At 35.4% G+C, this 20445-nt stretch overlaps 1 protein-coding gene across 9 annotated transcripts in view; it reads right to left on the bottom strand.

Moving 5' to 3' along the window:
* Window positions 1-1616: 1616 nt before the first annotated feature.
* Window positions 1617-20445, bottom strand: part of PCM1 (pericentriolar material 1) — a 41266-nt gene continuing 22437 nt past the window's right edge. For 6 of the 9 annotated variants that reach the window (XM_084204986.1, XM_084204985.1, XM_084204988.1 and 3 more), the window contains 20 exons: window positions 19958-20148; window positions 18633-18816; window positions 17629-17984; window positions 16943-17101; window positions 16109-16165; window positions 14790-14962; window positions 14581-14709; window positions 13870-13990; window positions 13422-13559; window positions 13045-13178; window positions 11828-11962; window positions 11099-11296; window positions 8697-8756; window positions 7370-7508; window positions 6550-6695; window positions 5615-5681; window positions 4440-4690; window positions 4147-4239; window positions 3900-4023; window positions 1617-2603 (listed from right to left, as the gene is read on the bottom strand). In XM_084204986.1, the coding sequence (XP_084061112.1) occupies window positions 2578-2603; window positions 3900-4023; window positions 4147-4239; window positions 4440-4690; window positions 5615-5681; window positions 6550-6695; window positions 7370-7508; window positions 8697-8756; window positions 11099-11296; window positions 11828-11962; window positions 13045-13178; window positions 13422-13559; window positions 13870-13990; window positions 14581-14709; window positions 14790-14962; window positions 16109-16165; window positions 16943-17101; window positions 17629-17984; window positions 18633-18816; window positions 19958-20148 (2881 nt within the window). In that variant the 3' untranslated portion in view covers window positions 1617-2577. The remainder of the gene's footprint in view (window positions 2604-3899; window positions 4024-4146; window positions 4240-4439; window positions 4691-5614; window positions 5682-6549; window positions 6696-7369; window positions 7509-8696; window positions 8757-11098; window positions 11297-11827; window positions 11963-13044; window positions 13179-13421; window positions 13560-13869; window positions 13991-14580; window positions 14710-14789; window positions 14963-16108; window positions 16166-16942; window positions 17102-17628; window positions 17985-18632; window positions 18817-19957; window positions 20149-20445) is intronic. The other 3 variants (XM_084204990.1, XM_084204993.1, XM_084204991.1) reach the window with 2 other exon arrangements.

Genomic DNA, 20445 nt, shown 5'->3' with positions numbered 1-20445 from the left:
GTAAGGGAGTAAGCAATGTATCAAGCACAAGACTCTGCTTCTCCCACCTCCCTCCCATACTCCCCAGTGTTCTTTTTAAGCAAGAAAGAAAATTCTGCTTGAAATGAACTTTGTAAGTAGAAGGACTGGCATTAGACATGAGTGAGAGTTTAACTTAATCAGCAGTCCTGCTACTTGAGCAATAATGAAAGTAGACTAGAAGGGCACAAAGTAAAACACAGGCAGTTCCCTCTGAATGTTAGAGAAACACTTCACTGTAAGGGTGAAGTGGCATTGGCACAGGTTGCCCAGAGAGGTGGTAGTCTCCCACCAGGGAGATACTCAAAAGCCACCTGGGCAAACAGCTCTAAGTGGCCCTGCTGGCACAAGATGACCTTGAGAGGTCCTTGCTGACCATTCCATGATGAAACAGTAGAGAGAAGCTATGACCAAAGAAACACCATTTCAATGCATTTTTCATGTATGCATACCGTTGGCTCTGACAGGTAATTTTCTGTACAGTAGCTGGTGTGGGGCTGTTTTGAATCTGTGCTGAAAATGTGTTGATACCTCAGAGCAGTTTTCCTTATTGCTGAGCAACACTTGCACAGAGTCCAGACTGCTTATCACCCCCTGCCCCCAGCAAGAAGGCTGGGGATATACAGTTAGGAGGGGATGGCACCAGGACAGCTACCCAACACTGACTAAAGTGCTATCCCACACCACAGGGCATCATGAACATTGACCTCAAAAAATAAGGAACAGGAGACAGTTGGAGTAATGGCATTTGTCTTCCCAAGTCCTTGTTATGCATCATGGAGCCATTTTCCTGGAGGTGGCTTAACACCTGTTTGCTATTTTGCTTTGCTTGCATATGTAGCTTTTGCTTTACAGATTAATCTTTCTTTCAACTATGAATTATTTTGTTTTCACTCTTCCACTTCTCTCTCTGAGCCCACTGGTTGGGGAGTGAGTAACCAGCTGCCTGGTGCTCAGTTGCTGGCTGGGGTTAAACCTATCATTCTAGTGCAAGAATTCACGAACAGGGTGTGCTCAGACTCTTTCTTAAGCTTAGAATTTAATGATTCACCATATAAACTAACCTTATGTCAAAGCTGCACACATAATCTCACTCTACTTGATAAAAAATGTCCTCTTTTAGGTCTGAGTGAGTGTTGTGCTTTATTAGTAATTAGATGTTTGATTGTTTCAGTTTCACAGGTTTGTCTTTGTCAAAACGTAGCTTCTTGGTCCTCAAAATGGTAATTTTTTTTCTGCCTACAGTAGTACCACCAGTGTAAAGCCTGCAGAGTACCTAAACTATCATAAAACTATACTTTCATTCTTGCACATGAGAGGCATGTGACCATAATCTGCCAATTCAAAATTTGTTCATGAAACCTAGAGACACTCCAAACAAACTAGAAAAAAATCACAGAAGAATTACAATCTCATTTTATTTAAACTTCAAGCATATTTAGGCTTTACCATCACTATACTGTCTCTCACAGTATATAGCCATATTGTCATACTAACCTCAAAAGCGACACAATCCTGAATTAAAGATAACCAGTGCTTTTTAACTACTTTCAGAAAAGCCTTGTGTTTAAGGTAAACAGGATCTTTATATTGTAGCAGGTGTGCTGAATAAGCTTCTTCTAGCTCAGTTTTATGACCTAGTGTTATTAGCAACTCTGACCTGAAAAACTGAACAAAGTTTTCCAATTTACTTTTCTGTAATTCTACCTTGAGACTCCAGGAGGTGCTGACTTCGACTGTTTTTTAAAACATTAACTTTGTAATGAAATTTAGGAAACTACAAATAAACTCAAACACTTTAGAACAGATTCTCCAGACTTTCAATTGCAGCAATTTTAAGTTAGCTATGAAAAGACATAAACATTTTCAGACGGGTTTAATCCTGTGAACATCAAAAGGATTCAGCAAATGCAGAAAAATACAGCTGGTTTCTGCAGTAAACTATAAACCTGGGGTATTCAGCTTCATCTCAGATAAATGGGCTGATAGAAAGGAATTCCACAGGCCCTGAACAGGAACTTTTTTGTTACAGACAAGCTATACTCTAGGCTATAAAGACAACACGTAGGTATGTACTGTGTCTAGACCTTGTATTTTGGGAAGATGCAAGAAACTTGGAAAATTTCTTGTCCCAGGAAAATTAGCATTGTTTCTTGTAAGAGAAGCTACAAGCATGCCAACAAGTCAATTAACTTCTGGCAACAAACTCAACATACCAGTTTGTAAGCCAAAGAAAATTTTTCAAAAGAGAAAACTTACAGACAAGTCCAAACTTTATTTAAAACTACCATTGTGAACAATTTTAAAATTACCAAACAAGTCACAATAAAAAATAAAAAATTAAGACAGAAAAAGAACAGTGCAGCAAAACTGAATAGAAGTGGATTCAGTTCTAGCTGTTTAAACTGCCACAGGCAGAAGATCACATACCTATCCTAAAGAGGCAGCGTGTTAAAAATTTTACATTTTTATACACTTCCAGAATTCTGGGAAATTAGTACTGATCTTTATGCATTTGTATACATAGAGTTTATTAATGCAGACATCTTCGGGTAATTCTTATGCATTTGGAGCTCCAAAAGTTTCTGTAAAATAAGAATAAAATCATTGTCTAATATCTACAAGGTCTCAAACAGCTCATTACCACATTTCAGCTGCTATTTCATCCTCACAAGCATTTTGAGCCATGGCTTACTTGAACAGCTACAGCAATCCCACCCTTAAGAACGGCTTAAGAACGGCTCAGAGCTACAACTTTGGTGTAGCATGGCATTCTTGGTCAGACTGTTCCCACAGCAGGCCTGGGCCTCAGTATCCACCAAATGGGAACAACAGGCTTGTGCTGGCAGAGTTGTGAGAAGCAGAACACTGAGCAGGCAGTGACCAAAATGGAAGGAAAGACGTGACTTTCCTCACACTTTGTTCTGGAAAAAAAATCTGGGCTGCCACTGCAAATCTATGAAATAAAAGCAGGTTCATCAGCTTATACTATCTGGGGAATTGGAAGGAGGCACACTAGGAGAGAACTGCTACTATCAGAATACCCAGTTCATGCCCTTTATATATGCCATTATTGTATACTCCACTGGAGAACTACACATTCTAACAATAAAACAGAAATCTTTAATACTGTAATTCTGTCACAATATTATAGAAAAAAACCCCAATTTACTTCAAAATGTTGAAGTAAAACATCAGTTATTTGTACCCTTACACACTTAAGTATAAGCAATCTTTCCCATGAGTGTATGTGGTTTGATTTCTGACTGAAAAAAGTTTTAAAAAGCCCACAAAAACCATTTTCTCTGACCTCCATTATCAGTAAGTTTTTGTATCTGCATAAAAAATATTTCATGAAAGTGAAAAATTTTATTGCTATCATACACATTGGAACTTTTTTCTACCTCATGGTATACTTCACATGAAAAATAATTTCTTTCTCCCTGAGGAGCTGAAAACTCTCTTGAATGTTTTTATCACAGAGGTACTGAGCAGTCTGTCAGGAAATTATACTGAGTGTTATTAAATCAGATAATAGCAATTACAATTTACAGTATTATAAAACCCAAGCTTGTGAAACAAGAAACAAAAATACCGCTCCATTTGAATAAGTTTCAAAACCATTATGTTGTGACATACACTTTAAATATGTTAATTTTTATGACTTTATCAGCCACAGAATCTAAGAAAGTATATAGAAGAGAGATGGACAGCAAGATAAAATCCCTTCATATCAATACATCACTTTCAAATGCACTATAACAAAACCACCCAATATTTTTACTGCACTATGATAATTGCTTACTTCAATCAGCAATATTTAAATTCTAGTATTCCTGAGTGTTTTTCCAATATGTGTGCAGAATATAGAAAAAAATTACCAGGTTCTTTCAATGCTTGGGCATCTCCTACTAATTCTTGATCTTGAGCTCCACCTCTATCCAGTAATTCATCAGACAAACTCTTGGTTTGGGCCTCTGTTTCCATTTTCTTCATTAAATCTGCCTTTGTAACAGAAAAAGCAAATCTGAAACTTTTGGATAATTCTTGCTGCTGTCTGGGTAATGCAGACATTGACAGTTACACATGCACTTCTAAACAACAATTGCACAAATAATAGCAAAATACCTCTGAATATACAGCAAGTTTGAGGGGTAAGTCTTCGACTTTCACAAAGTCATCTTCATCAGATTTTTGACTTACATTTCCAGAACCAGGTTCCTGTTAATAAAAATGTGGTATTTAAGAAGTGCTATTTTCTTTTCTTTTCACTCCAAAACTATTAAAGTACATTTAAAAAAATATGCACATATCAAATTTGTAGATGGAAACAAAACAAGAGTGCAAACCAGAAATACAGTGAAATAAAAAATAAAAGCTTATAATTTCTCTTGGATGGATCTTAACTGAAATATACACACATATTCATTCACTAGCACAGGTGACTCTGTATCAGGGCTGCCAGCCATGGAGCTTTCAGAACTTGCACCAGATTTGTTTTCTGCACATGTGGTATCTGGTGTTTGAGTTTCATTCACTGCCAAAGATGAGCCTGATCCTTCAGTTTTCACAGTGGCTGTTTTAAAGGATTCTGGGGTATTGGTTGTTAAAGCTGGTGTATTCTCCATGACACTGAGGTAATGATGCACAGCTGCAGCCACATCTTGTTCACCTAAAACCACAGAATTACATTTCAACTAGGAAGAGATAGTAAAATATTCTGAACATACAAAAATTATTATTATTCTTTTTAAAATTATGATCCAAATCTACAGATGAGCAATGAAAGTGAATTAAGAGTCTCTTGGACAACACAAACCTGATTGAAGTAAAACATCTGTTATTTGTACCCTTACACACTTAAGTATAAGCCATTTATCCCATGAGAGTATGTGATTTGATTTCTGACTGAAAAAAGTTTTTAAAAAACCCCAATAAACAACTTCCAGAACTAAGTGACCTACTACAAAATATTCATTCTAGTTATGAGGAGATATAATACAGAACAGTAAATACCTTAATATTTTGCCACTCTAATATTGATTTTTAGTCTACAAAAAAAGGCCAAGAACAAAACTAGTGTTTGCAACAGAAAAACATAGGGAAGGTAATAAATAGCAGTTACACTAGAAATAACATTCATACAACCCAGTAATGCTCCCTTCTTTTGATGGAAAAGCATTTCTTCTCTCTTAATCAGTTACAACATTACTCACAGAAAAAAAAAATTAAATAGAAATTTCAATAACTAGTAAAATGGTAGTAGCAGAAAAAACAAGTACAAGACAAATCCAAACATCAAAACATTTAAACACTTATTAATTCTGATACAGTTGTGTGCCAAGAGCTGCAACAAGCAGTTAAAATTCTTGCTCATGTCAAGCACCAAAAACCACATCTACCATGTTTCCCCTTTAAAAGGTTTACTGTGTAAATATCAACACAGATACATCAGGCAACTGATACAGTTCCACCAAAAAGACAGTCCAATAAATTTGATCACCTTTCTCTTAGTTACATGTATCACAGGCACTGTCCAAGACAATTCTCACCATATGCAAATTCATATGGAAGTGTTACTGCATACAGGGCTTACCTTTAGCAGGTTGTTCTGATGATGAAATCTCACTGCTTTTTGCCTTACTCAACTCTTGGTTTGAAGTCTATTGGGGAAGGTAAAAATGAGTTAGAACAAAATTTTACTGATCAGCTTCATAGATTATTGGCTAATTTACTAACTAGAAACACACTTGCTCCATGAATTTGTCTTTCCACTAGTTTAAAACAAAGACAGCAAATCCTACTTGCCAGCTGGTCAGTAACAGTTCACAAAACTATTAACACTGATATGCATGTTTTATCTGAATGTTTTCTTTTACTGCAGTAGCTCCCACGAAAACTCTGGTTCCACTTAAAAGATCTACTGTTTTAGACTTTAAAGTAAAATGTTCCAGTTACATCCTTGCCTAATGTTAATACGTGTTGAGCAAACCAAAATTTCAACAGATTGTCAGTCTTATTTAATTTGCAAAGAACTGACAATTCTCCAAAACAAGGTCACGTACATTAAAATTTGAAGAAAACTAACAGTGAAATGACAATCATACCCATTAACATTTCACCATTGTTCCAGAAATAACTATCACAAAAGGGAGGAAAGACAAACAAAAGACATGCTAGAATACAACAGTGATTGATTTACTCCCAATTAGAACTTGATCTCAGCAAACACAAAGAAAGAACTACTTAAAGGTTTAAAATTATGGTTTTTTTAAAAGTTTAACTTCTCACTTGCAGTTTAACATTTTTTCCTCTCTCATAGTAAACATTAGTTTTGTCTCTATTCATCCATCCACTCAGGTGAGGAATGCTACGTTTTACATGTAGCACCTACTGGCATCATATGATTTCCTGCATTATTCTTTTACTTTCAATAGTACAAAAAAAGAAGAAAATGAGATACACAGATATATGTACTGAAAAGCTGTGCACTGGCACAGGCTTGTTCTGCTTTTACAATTTTGTCTGCACCTGTTCATTTTCAGTTGTTTCACTGCTGGCTTGTAATGATGTTTGCACATCAACAGGTCCTTCCTCAAACTCTATTTCTTCATCTTCATTCTCATCTTCTCCACTGCCATAGTTAGTCAGAGCTTGGGTTTCTGCTTTTGATAAACCTAAAGGCAAATCAATGTAAAACCACCTTTGAATTGCCAAATCCTGTTGGGGAATTTGATGCAATGATACCCCTTACTTCAAAACATCCTTTAAGAGTAAGTAACGACTGAACTTTCAAAGACCTCTATGTTTCACATCAGCTATATTATGAACAAACACTCCCATTGGTGAGAAACGTCAAAGTTATTAAACAAGTTGGTGCAAAGAATGTAAATGGTAAAGGAATCCAAGCCAGAAGTAGTTGGTGTAAGACAAAAATAAATAAATAAATAAATGCAAGCTTTACTTTAAAGTAAATGCACATTTTAAAAAGCCACATTGTTTAAATGAAAAACTGCATAAAATTTGCACAGCTTTCACATCATTCAGGTTAAAGTCTGAGAAATTTGGAGTTAAGGTGAGACAGGATATATAACCAAATGAATCAATTTCTAATGTATTTTTACAGATCTACTGATTAGGAAAAAAATTACTTCCTCTAATTGGAATATTTAACCCTTGACATAACACTAGGAAATACAATACTGCAAAACTTTCACTGACAAAGGACTGACTATAAAATGAGTGAGAGAAGGTATTACACAGCACTACTTCATGCAAATCCTGTTGTAAGATTAGCTGATCAAAACTACAGTGGAAATACTGAGTAATCAACTATATAAAAGTTCCTTACTTATTGCCACTGGACCACTTTCACTTTCCTCATCTTCCTCTTGATCAGATGCATCAGATCTAATATTTTCAGGCACTCTGTTACCAGCACACACTTCTGAATCCGGTACTTGTTTAGCAGTTTCAGTCTCATCCTTGTCCTAGGAAAACATGGAATACTGTGCAATTTCATGTTTATCTAAAGAGTACACTAAGGTTTCTGCATAAAGGAGTTGTTTCTCAGAAGTTAAAAAGTATCTACTAAAAATCTAAGTAGTTTAAGTAGTCCTTACAGACTTGAAATGAATACAGCAGAACAATACTCCTGAACAGAGCATCAGAACATGGCCCTGTTCAGACACAGCTTTCAAGGACCTCATAACTACTGAGTATGCATTATCTGTAAAGGTCGACATTGATCAGCATGCTAGGTTAAAAAACCCTTTCAATTAGATTTGTCATTATCAAGAAGACAGACACAACTGCATTATTACTTTGCAGCAACTTCCCTGCTCCTCCTAAATGAGGAGTAAAAATATTCCTAATTGCAGCCTCTCATTTCTTTAGCAGTCTACTTTGTTGACTAATTTGCTAAATATGCTGAATGGGAAAATTCTGCATTCCTATATGAACCTCATGTAAAGCCCTGAGCTTGGCTCCAAATGTTGAAAGGACTTCTCTACACTACAGCAACCGTAACAAGTGACGTACAACTTTCTACTTGTACTTCCAAAGCAGTGTGACAGAAGCTCTAAGCCCTGGAAGAAAGCACTGACTCCACTCCCACACATGTCTACTTCTATACCCATATCCATTTAGGATAGCAATTGACATCCTGCTTGGTATATATACCTGTACCATTCCCTTGACTGGAGAAAGCTGAACATTCCAGCTGAGCATTTAAAACTTCATACACAACACATTTCGCCAATGATATCAGTGCTTTACAAAAGAAACTTGAAAAGAAAAGGGACAAATTCTGAGCACTAACATTTCATACTCTGAGCACAGTCAGGCTTGGACTCTGAGACCTTCAATACCACATGTCCCAATTAAAAACATCTACCTTCTCCTAAAGATGGAAAGTAAATTAACTTATTCCATACCATTAAAAAAGAAAATGTTAACTGCTAAAAATAGTTAAGCTGTCCTTAGAAATGCAAATTATAATTTACTTTGTAACTTCAATAAAATAAATGACTGAAAATAACAGAAAGGAGATAAATAAATTTCTAAAGGCTGGAAAATGGGTTGCTTAAGGTACTTGATTTCTATGACAGACAACAGTAAGACTAAGTGACCTATGAAATTATCTGAGGTATAGAGACAGTTGAAAGGCATACACATACTTTGTCCTCATCGACATCTTCAACAGAAGAACAAACATCCACCTGGAGACCTTTTTTTGCCTAGAAGAAACACAAACTGTCTTCAATTCTAAACCAAAATAACTTGCAAATACTGAATCAAACTATGGCTTCATGAAAGCCAGGCTGAAATGTTAACCTTACTAAGAAGCGCTATCTTAAAACAGCAGGAAGCCACAGGGACTTTTGTACACACAGATGTTTTCAAAATTTTAGAGTTGCAAAGCATTAAAAAAATTTGTGCTAACCCTTCTTATTTAAACAATTCTGCTTATATTGGGCTAATCTTACAGTCTGTGGTTGATGCATACCTAGCACATAGAATTTGATACATCATGGCAGGAGGGTTTGAAACTAGATGATCTTTAAGGTCCTTACCAATTCAAACCACTTCATTATTCTAACTCTGATCAAGACAAAGGGCTGTGTGTTCAGCAGTTACTTTACTGGACTCAAGAGTCAGAAAATTGAGCAAGATCAAATATGTCTGCATCAGGATTCCAGAGTTGAGGGCTGTGAAAGACCATCTAGAGATAATTGCGCAGGTCTGTACAAAGTAACCAGGATCTACCACTTCTGGCTCATCTCCAGCTTTGCTGAATCTGAACCTCTGCCACAGCAATGAGACAAACATTAACCTTATTAATTCTAATTCTGTCTTCCAAGAGAGAAGAAATGCTGAATTTAAGCTGGCTCCATGCTTTCTCATAGCAGATATAAACCAACTCTTCATGTAACAAAGATACATAGTGTTGGTTTATACCTGATATGAGATTGGCAACTCAGAGCAGGTATAAACTCAATGGGCAACTTCAGATAAAACGGGAAGTCATGTCTAAATCTTTCTGGATTCAGAGTGTTCCTCTGGCCTCTTTACAAAGCAATCCACAGTCTCCCTCATACCAGCCATACTATTGATATATCTAAATTTATTATCTTGAAGTATAGCTGGTGGTACACCTAAGAATACTTGTAGGACTTTATAGTTTGTAACAGGTTCAAAAAATATCTTCTGCTGGCATTTAAAAATTAATTAATGGTATATTTTGGTACTTGTATTCCTAGAAGAAAGCTGAAAGGACACTGAAATCATAAATACGTGAACATGATCTGGTTTATTGTTTGTTTTGTAAACTTAAAAAACTGCAGCTATGCTCCCAATAAAAGCAATACTAAGATTAATAATGTAAATGGTGTGAAACCTAGCCAAAGCTTGCTTTTTAGAGCAAGAATACGTCCTACATATGTCTCAAGTACTTCTGAAAACTTTATATATATTTTACACACCAAGTCCAGAAACTGATTCTTTCTGCATATGCCAACAAACCAACTACATGACAACTTCAGAAGATTTACTCTTATTTTTTTCAAGATGATGCAAGGAAACCAGCAGACAAACTGAAGAGATAATGAACTGGGACCTCCAATATGTCAAAATACTTAGCTGGGTGTAGTGGGGCCATGCCAAACCAATACACTGGGACAGAGGTAAACTTCCTCACAGTAGATAGTATGAGGCTGTGTTTTCAATTTGTGTTGAACACAGGGTGGACAGCACAGGGATGTTTTCATTACTGTCAAACAGCATTCCACAGAGCCAAGACCTTCTCTGCTCCTTACCCCACTCCAAAAGCAAGAGATCAGAGTGCAGAGCACTTGGAAGAGGACACAGCCAGGGAAGATGATCCTCACTAACCCAAGGATGTTCCACACCACACAGCATCATGCTCAGCATATAAAGCTGAAGGGTGAAGAGTGAGGGAGGGGGCGAGATCCAAAGTGATGGTGCTTGACTTCCCATGTCACCATCACATGTGATGGAGACCTGCTCTCCTAGAGGTGGCTGAACATCTGCCTGCCTATGGGAAGTGGTGAATTAATTCCTTGGTTTGCTCTGCTTGCACATGCAGCTTTTGCTTTACCAATTCAACTACCTTTATCTCAACCCAGGAGTGTTCTCTGTTTTACCCTTCTGCTTGTCTCCCCATCCCACAGAGAGGACAGAGTGGCTGTGAGAGGCTCAGCTGCCTACTGGGGTTAAACTACTCAATGGCCCCAGGTGTTAAAACTATTTCAACACTTGTTAATTCCTTCCTATGTTCACATAAAACCATTAAGACATTACCTCTGAATTATGAACAAAGTCTACACAATTAGACATCTGTAACAGATCCTCATCTGTAACACAGGACTTGCCCTTACTGAGGAAAACCTGTTCACACTCCTACACAAGCAATACTGTGATTACACAGCAACTTGTAAAATAAATAAATAAACAAACATATATATAAGGTACAAAAGAAGGCAATCAAACTAGTTTAGAAAATACACATATTTAGCAATCTACCAAAAGCTACATTTTTCAAAAATGAAATAAAACAAACCTCTTTAGCATAAGACTGCATTACTTCAGTGGTTTCTATTTTTCGTTTACATCTCTGCTTTACAGAAATACTGTTGTTGTCCAAGTCTTGCATGAGTTTAAAAAAGGCTAATTCATTGAATAACACTTCAGAGATCTCCACAAGAAGATCCTCCCCACAATCTTTTAATTTTCTACCAGCAAATTTTGCCAGTGAATCCTGTGAAGAGAAATAATTCTTCAGTTTCTGAAATAAGCTTTCAAGCTTTAAAGATTAAGTATTTTTCATATTTCTAATAACTTGAAATTAGTTATGTATGTATAAGCTCATATTTTTTAAAAAAGTTTTAGTGTCCTAAACAGATTTTACATGGAATCTCTAGTCACATAACACAGAACTTAATAAGCACATGATTTAAACTCCATGCTTGTAGAAAAAAAAGAGGAAAAAAAAAAAGTGCAAACTACAGATTTTCAGGAATTTACACAAGATGTCCATAAAAAGCATCACCAGAGCTCTCCTTGAATACAATCACCGGCCAGAGATACACTTCTCACTACCTCGCTGTGACAGAAAAGATGTTCTTTGTGCAGTAAATAATTTGTTTAGGAACAAAGGTAATACCTTATCACTGTATCTAAGGTGAGGGAGAACAGCAGCCATGCTATTCAAGGTGTAAAATACAACTTCAGAGAAGTTTGCTCGTTAGCCAACTTGAGTGCTGCAAAACAGAACTGAAAGACTACTAACCTGAAGTATACAACCAAGCTGCTTATGAAAGAACTTCACAAATTCTTTACTTTCATCATTTTGTTGCGTAAGAGTCAAGACCATACGTCTTACTGACGTCAGTAATTGAGAAGAGCAGACTTCATCCATGTGTTCCTACACAAGTATCACAAAATGAGCATTGTTGCCACTTCAAAAGAAAAACTAGCCATCAACCCAAATAGAGAAATTAATTTATAAAAAAACCCACCTGTCCACTGAAGGAACAGCACACCACAAAAAAGTCCTAACCAATCTCACAAACACCTTGTTTTTCATTTCATTAATGAAATTGACTTCATTAATGACTGCTTGGTCACAACATACAAAGATTTATCTCAGTTTTCTAGTACATGAGTACTTGGCATCTTATAATGTTTGGCCAAACTAAGAAGCTTCATTTATTGTGGCTGTGTACACAAGTGTATTTAAGTGTATATTAAGATATCTACTGTTAGATGCAGCTTAAAATTGCAAATAAAGAACAAGTCTTCAGACACTCTGACTCTGGCATGTCAACAATATACAGTTTTTAAACTTGGTATCAACAAATATCTTATTAGACAAACCTAAGCTTATATACTGTGCATACTATAAAAAGGAACAGAGAGATGCCTTAAGCAACTCAATCTTCTCTGCTCCCTAACCTTGCAAAGAAGAACTGTGACTATTTCTCCTTCTTTAAAGAAGAACATTTCTTCTTTGTAGTCATAGAAGTTAAAAAGTTCTCAACAACTTTAAAGATATTTGTAAACAGGAGAAAATAATGCTAAAAATCAACTACTCAGAGATATTCTTCAAAAATACCCTATTACTGTACATGTAGCAGTTTTAATCAGTGATGTCAGTTCTGTCTGCTAAAAGGCACCAAATATTTCAGAAGTACATTCTCAAACATTCCTATACTTAATTTTGTCAGCTCCAAAGCAAGCAACCTCTATTCTTTTTGATGTCAAGTCCACCTGCCCTATGAAATCAAGAAGTCTCACCACTTATTTCTCCTATTAAAAACTACACAGAATCTAATGTGGAACATCTAATTCTTACTTCATCTTCAGCAGGGTCTGCAACTGAACACACATTTATCCTCAGCTGTTCCTAAGAGGCAAGTTTTAGATTTTAAATAATGTTCTTCTGTGCAATTACACAAATGCTTTTCTTACTCTTCTAATTCACGCCATATTATAAAGACCCCTTACCTTCAGAAAAGGAATGACCTCTTTCATAATTGCTTTAATCTGCCGGTCCAGCTGCTGAGTATCTATACGAGGACATGGAACTGCAGAAACATCACCTGACTGTGGCACAGACTGACATTCACCAGTACCGGAACCTTGTTTTAATAAAAAGAGGAAAAAAAAAAAAAAGGAGTACTTTTAATACATTCGACATCACTGTTAAAGAAATATCACTTTCAAAAATTTATTTTCAAAAAGAAATCTTATTTCCTTAAGTATGTAAACATCCTTTCAAACTTTGCTAAGTTTTCAATCTAGATAAAGAGGAAAGCAATTTAGCTTGATAGTTACTATAATTATTTTCTAAAACTAAGCAAAATATATGTATATGTGCATACCTTCTAATTTAGCAGCAGAAGCACCCTGAAAATTACTAGAGCAGCCCTCAGAGTCAAGGGTACTTTCAGCTTCAACTTTCATACGCTCATATTCCCTCATCCAAGACAAAGCTTTATCTAAGTGAATCACTGTGTTGCCTATATTCAGAATAAAAACACTTTTTAATCTAAATAAAAAGTTTTCAATTGATAGACAAATAAACAATGATTAAAATTACTTTAAGGCTCCAAGTTTTGAAATCCACATATAACTAGTTGTAATATTTTATTATACACTTTGATAAACTCTGTGTTTCACAATTAGCTAATATAATTATATTTTGTCTTACAAAACTTGTAATTACGCACTAAAAATCAAATAACAGTGTGCTAAAGAACAGACAATTGCAGGCATTTAGGGAGAAAGGGAGGGAGTAACACTTAAAACACTAAGTCACATCATTCTCACCAAGGTCATCAGTGGCAAAGGGTTCAAAATTTGAAGAAGTAGACATAGTACTGCCATTGTCTGCATCAGGTTGTTCACAATCTTGACATGCTTCTGCAGAAAAGTTCTTGCCGAAAGTTTCCTAAAAAATACCAGATAACTGAATACAAAGAAGGAACACACCATACTCTCACAGATGAGTGAACAAGACTGCAATTCTTTTCAGTGACTTGCTGTGGTATCAGGGTTTGTCATCAGACTGCCTTGACCGGAGAATAATCCGACTTTCAAGTTATAAATCCATCAGGTTAATGTACCATGCTTACTTCAAATAATTTAAGTGCAAAACATGTAAGAAACTGTACAGAGGTGTAATTGATTTCCTAAATATAAAAAAGCAAAAAATTTTGGAGAATCATGTGATCAGTACTTGACCTGACCTTACTCAGGAGAGGAATTCGGCTCTTTCTGAATGTATCAGTTTCCAATTTACATTCCTCTCCATGTTTCATTTGCCCCTGACACATCACTCATTTGCAGTACCAAGAATCCTACTGTATTTTATCACTTTTGCATTGATTCTTTTGACACTAGTTGTTTAGAGAAGTCTGTGTAAGTCAGTATTAATTTTAACAAAATTCAATCCTTACTACATTTCACTAGACAAGCATACATGTATGCAAACTGAAATACAGGAAAAGCTGCCAGTAGCTTCTGAATTTCAACACTTACATCATCTGTAGAAGCAAGACTTTCACTAGGAGTGAGTTCAGAATTTGATGCCACCCATGTTGAAGAATTCAGTGATTTTGCACACTTCCCTTTTTCATTTTTCTCACATAAATGTCTGGTCACTATATCCTGGAAAAGATAATCTATGCTGTACAAAAAGATCTAAGGTTTGCTCGATTCATAAACAAAATCAAAAATTCTGTGCATACCTGTAAAGCATATAGAGCCCTTTGCCTCAGATAATCTGTATTTAGCAGCTGAAGCTCATGGAAAAGTTCAATAAGAAAGTGGGGACGAGACTCATTTTGAGAAATAAGAGTGGCCACTTCAGAATAAATTGTGTCTCGCAAAGCTTCAAACATAGAAAGATCACTACCAGTTTCTGTAGAAAAAAGTAAAGGAACTTGTTTAATCCTTGACAGGCATCCATTTAACAGGCTATCAGGTATGCAAGTTATGGGTATACAAATTAAGTCTCAATCATTGCAGATTCCCTAATATAGCTGCTTTCATAAAGCTTATTAATTTCCTGAAGGGCAAACATTCTTAAATTATACCTTATGCAATCTTCAATATATAAAATACAATACAGAGCAATTGTAAAAATAATTTTCTTTACACTTCTGAACAATATCTTTTGAAAGGATTGTTTATAAAAGAGGATACTGCACACAGCACAATAACTATTAAACACTGAAAATGGAGTTTTAAGACATTTCAAGAAAGATAGTGAAAGGTCTCAGGTTTATATAATTCCACATTTCTGCAACACAAGCAGCATTAAGAAAACTTTAGACTAAATTCAAGAAAGCCACTCTTTCTCAACATAAATGCTACATTCTTATACATGTCTAGTATCTCCCAAGTTCACAAAAAACCTCCTACCCTTAAACCCTATTACATAAGACAATGTGTTGCCTAACAAATCTCCCATTCATTTGAAAATTAAGGATTATCCTTGCATCACAACAATCAAATTATTACATGCATTATTTGGGAAGTGCTGAATGGAAACATAGTTAAATCTGGAAAACTCAGTTTAACAGATGTGTAATTGTTAATATTCAAGTTAATGAAGTTATTAGGAAACATTACTGTGCAATTTGATTATCTGCAAATAGCTTACCAATTTTTTAAGCACAGGAAAGCTTTTTCAACCTTTGAAAAGTTACCACAAATTGCATCCCTCCCCCATTACTAATATGTAATAGCAGCTTTTAAACATACTAAAGATGCCTACTGAAATAAATTTTTTGATGTAGTATCTACCTCCACATTTTCTATTTTTCCTATTTCTAATTGTTACTAGTCAAGAACATGGTAACCACGTTCTCCACAACTGTAATTCAAAGCAGCTGGTGACTGCACTTCATGCAAGGTTACTTCTCTTGTCTTGGTTATAGGGAAGGTGCTGCAATAGCAACTAACCTTGAACATCTGCTAAACAGTGAGTTATAGGACCAAAGGTAAGAAAAGAAAAAAAAAAAAGTAATAGCATATTGTTGAAGCTAAGCAGTGAATGCATTACCTGGCGCTTCAATGCATGCATTTCTGTTAGACTGCTGCAGAATTCTCCTAGCATGCGCTGTAGAAAGTGGGGATAGACAGTGATAAACACAAAAATGCGCACCAGAAATAAAGACAGGGTCTATACAAAACAGCAGGAGGAAGACTGCTGAGTCATCCAAACCACATCAGAGCTGCTTACTGTGAGAATGAGAACTTTACCAGTGAAGTTTATTATGTACGCCAATAAACAGCTCTTAGTGTGGATATAGCTACACTGGCAAAGCTTTATATTGTGCTACAACAACTAAAATTTCCGCATCTCTTAAACAAAAGAGAAATAATGGCAGAACCAAAAAAGGCACAGGAGAGAGAATTTGTATGATCTAGATACAAGAAAAGCAGCGCAGATGGCAAAAATGTAAGGGTTTATGTGATGTTAAAAGACTGAATTTGAATGATATTTGATGGAACTCATTTAAGCACAAACAAGAAGACATGTATGCAGTACAAGCTGTAGTTTACACATTAAGCAAAGTTTTATCAGTTTAACAGTTATTTTCCATAAAATCACCAACAAATGGGTGAGATTGGCTACGTTTTTGGTTTTTGTACTGTAAAAGGTTACTAAATTACTTTAATCAAGTATTTAATATACAGAGAATGCCAGAAAGCAATTAATATCAAAATTTTTATACATTTACAGCATCCTTAGAAATTAAAATGCAAAATCCACATGCTAAATATACAGTTCTGTCTTCCTGCCAAAACACACTGCATTTAGATAACACACTAGCAACTAAGGTCCCTTACACAAGTAAGTTAACAAAATAATTAAAGATTTAGAAAAGAGTACCTGAAGACATTTCTGTAGATCTACTATATTTAATTATTTTTTCCAATTGCTCCTGATTCCTTTTGCTGAACACCTTCGCATGAACCACATCATCAGAGTGTCTGCTTTTATTGTTTTTGCAGGGCTCACACACACTAGAAGCACTTGCACTTTCATAACCTAATGGGAGGAAATGAAAAGGAAGAAATAAAGAAACAGCTTACAAAATGTTTTATTATTTTAGAAAATTTGTTCAAGGGCACTCTTAGAGATGCAAAATATTAATGATGTTTCCTATACTAAAATCTTCCTCTGTATACTGAAGCCATACAGTAGTACTAAATCCTCACCAACCCCAGCAGTACTACAATACTAACTAGTACTGTCCCTCTCTTTTCACAATATTAATGAAGCTTTTTTTTTTTCAGCAAATAATCCAGTTTGAACAAGACGAAAATGAAGAAGATTCTCCTTATCATTTTAAATCTGTACATATCTACATTCATGATCCTCTCAATTGGTTATTTATTTTCTATTTACTGAAATGCTAAAAAACTTTATGCAGTTGTATTATATAAAATTAAGTCATTTCAATAACTTATTTTTGTTATTTTAGGTACTATTTATGGAGAATAAATTCTCTGGAATGTAATGATTATAATCCAAGCCAAGTTTGCCACAGTATCTAACATTACTTTACAACCTACCAGCATTTTTAGTTCTGCCTTTTAGCTGAGAACTCTTCCTCTTATTCTTTGATTTGGGCGTTTTATCTTTTGATGCCAGGCTTGCTTGTGCTGATGCTTTTCTAGATCTAAATGTCTTTGTCACAGTAGTTGGGTCTATTGGATCAGGCATGCTACTGAAACTCTCCAAAGACTCTTCATCAAACTCTCTTCTCTGGTTCATATCACACTGATTTTTATGACCAGAAGCAATGTTTTGTACTGAAACTGCAAAACCTGCATTCAGCTGAGACTGATCATCTTTCTTCATTTCTTGGTTATCATCAAGCCAAGTTGATCTTTTTTCCGTTTCTTCTTCAGGTTGTCTCTGATTCCTTCTGTCAGAAAAAAAAAAAGAGCCACCAATCTCAATATACCATAACCTAATCTCTCAGATAGAAACATCAATTATTACCAGGCAAAAAGTTTATCTGTAATGCAAATTATATGCCCTTGTTAGTTAGGCATCAAATGAATATTGAAAAATAACTAACTCCAGAGAACCCTTCCAAATGGAGAATGGAACTTCCCATTTATCTATCGCTGGTTTCAACATTAATATATTCATGCAGCTACTGCTGTGCTCAAATAGTACCACAGGTCAAAACATTTCTTAAAGCAACATTCAGTACAATCTACAGCAACACAAAAAAAAAGCATTCACTGAAAGTACATCCTCTAGTTATTCAAACAATTCAGTTTCAAAACAATCCCAGAGAAACAAAATCTTACTCCACCTACAGAAAGTGTTAGAAAACCACTCCAAGATTGCATTCGATTTTAAAATTTTCATGAAATGATACATTAATTAATATATAGAAAAGCATAACACTACTGAAAAAAATGAAAAAAATTAAACTGGAAGTTTAGAAAAGTCAAGCTCATATAGTAATTCTATGACAATAAATTCCCTTAATGAATTCCCACAAGCCCCAGAATAGGGAGGAGAAGTTATTAAAGGAGAGCTGCATTTTGACATTCAATACCTTTGTTTTTCTGCTCCATTAGAGGAACTGCTTTCAAAGGGTTTGGGGAATGCCATATACTCTGTTTTCCCAGAAGCATTATGATCTAGAGGATGCTGCTGCTCCTGCTGCTCACTGCTGTGTGGAGAAACATTATGTGCAAAATCTCCAAAACCAGATGGAAACACTGGATTACAGTTAATACCTACAAAGTAAACAAGAGAGTCAGAAGATACTACCTCATTTATTTGTATAGTAAAATTCAAATTTGAGACATACTGTGTGGTAGCATGAAATTACGAAGCAAAAACACATAGGGGAAGTAAGCAAGAACTGTTCTCATCCTGAAAGCACTGTAAACAATCAGATTTTATCTTTAGTGCAGGTTTTGAACACTACTAGATACTACAATCCCATCAGTGGAGATCAAGGTTCTTCCAGAAACTCCAGTAAAGAGCTACAAATAACAACAGTTCCAAAAAAAAGGCAGAATTCTGTCTGCCTGAAGACCGTATCAATACTTCAACCACCATCAAATTGACAAGAAAATTCCAATGGTTCAGGTACTTATAGAGCCGAAGAAGTCATAGTTTCATACTACTTCAATTTTAACATCAGAATCTTTATGGCAGTGGCAAACTGAATGTAACTGTTTTTTTGGGGGTAGGTTCCATGTAATTTTAAAAATGTTCTCAAACAGAAAACAGACTCTGCAATTTGAAAGTTCTAATCTAGGTCTATGCCTATTTCCTGGTTTCCTAATAAGATTGAAACATTAAGACAATTTCGTTTACTTTGAGTTATACAGTAAAATGCCTACACTCTTCCTCCAAATCCAACAGCAAAAGTAGATTATAGAAAAAGATTAGGAATACTGTATTCAAGTCAACAGTTACTGTATAACTCTGATGGGAACAAAAACTGGTTAACATGCTCCATTTACAGGCATTTATAACAAACACGAGTGTTTGAAGTTCTAAGAAAAACAGAAATAATTACCAAGTGCCACCTTCCAGTTACATGGTTCACTCAGAATATGATTTCAACTATTAAATGATTGCTGAAGGTATGTAAAAGCTTCAAACACTGTGTTTTGTATGTTGGATTTGAAACCTTACACGGAGTGAGTATTTTCAAGTATAACTAACTTCATACAGTCTTGCTCTTCCTACTAAAGTAAAAATACACAATTATTCAGCAATAAATAGTAAACTTCTGCTTAAGACCATTTCAATATAAAGGAAAAATGACTGAGTTTCATTAAGTTCACATTATAACTTCAATTAAATGAGAAAATGTCAATTTTTGAAATTCATATTACTTCTCACACCTACAGTAATACTCACCTGGAGCAAAGGAGGAAAAATTAGTAAACCCTGGAACACTAAAGAGGTTCACAGGTTGTGGAGGGTAGTTGAACGGACAGAAAACAGGAGATGGAGGTGGTGGTGCACTACTGCCTCTCTCCCTTCTTGATGGTTTCTCTTGACACTGTTGTTCTTGCTGCTGCATAAGATCACTTAACATTTGTTTCAACCTTGAAAATAAGAAAAAAAAAACAGCTTTGGGAAAAGGAAGAATATTATGGGAAAGCTGTAAATTTATACTCAAGTAATTTGAGCTTTATATTATTTCACCTACACCATGTAATGTATGTAAAGAAGTGCTCTATTTAGCTTATAAAAAAACCTCAAGACAAAAATTACATTTAATCCTGAGTTGGTTTAAAATCAACTGCTCTGTACTAGTGGTCATGCATGCACAGTTTAAACATCCTTATAAGAACAAAAAAACCTGACTACATACTAAAGAAATAAGCAAGCTGAAACACCAA

Source organism: Fringilla coelebs (genome assembly GCF_963513975.1).
Source record: "Fringilla coelebs genome assembly, chromosome: 4".
NCBI classification, from domain to species: domain Eukaryota; kingdom Metazoa; phylum Chordata; class Aves; order Passeriformes; family Fringillidae; genus Fringilla; species Fringilla coelebs.
This window is presented reverse-complemented; position numbering and strand designations above follow the sequence as displayed.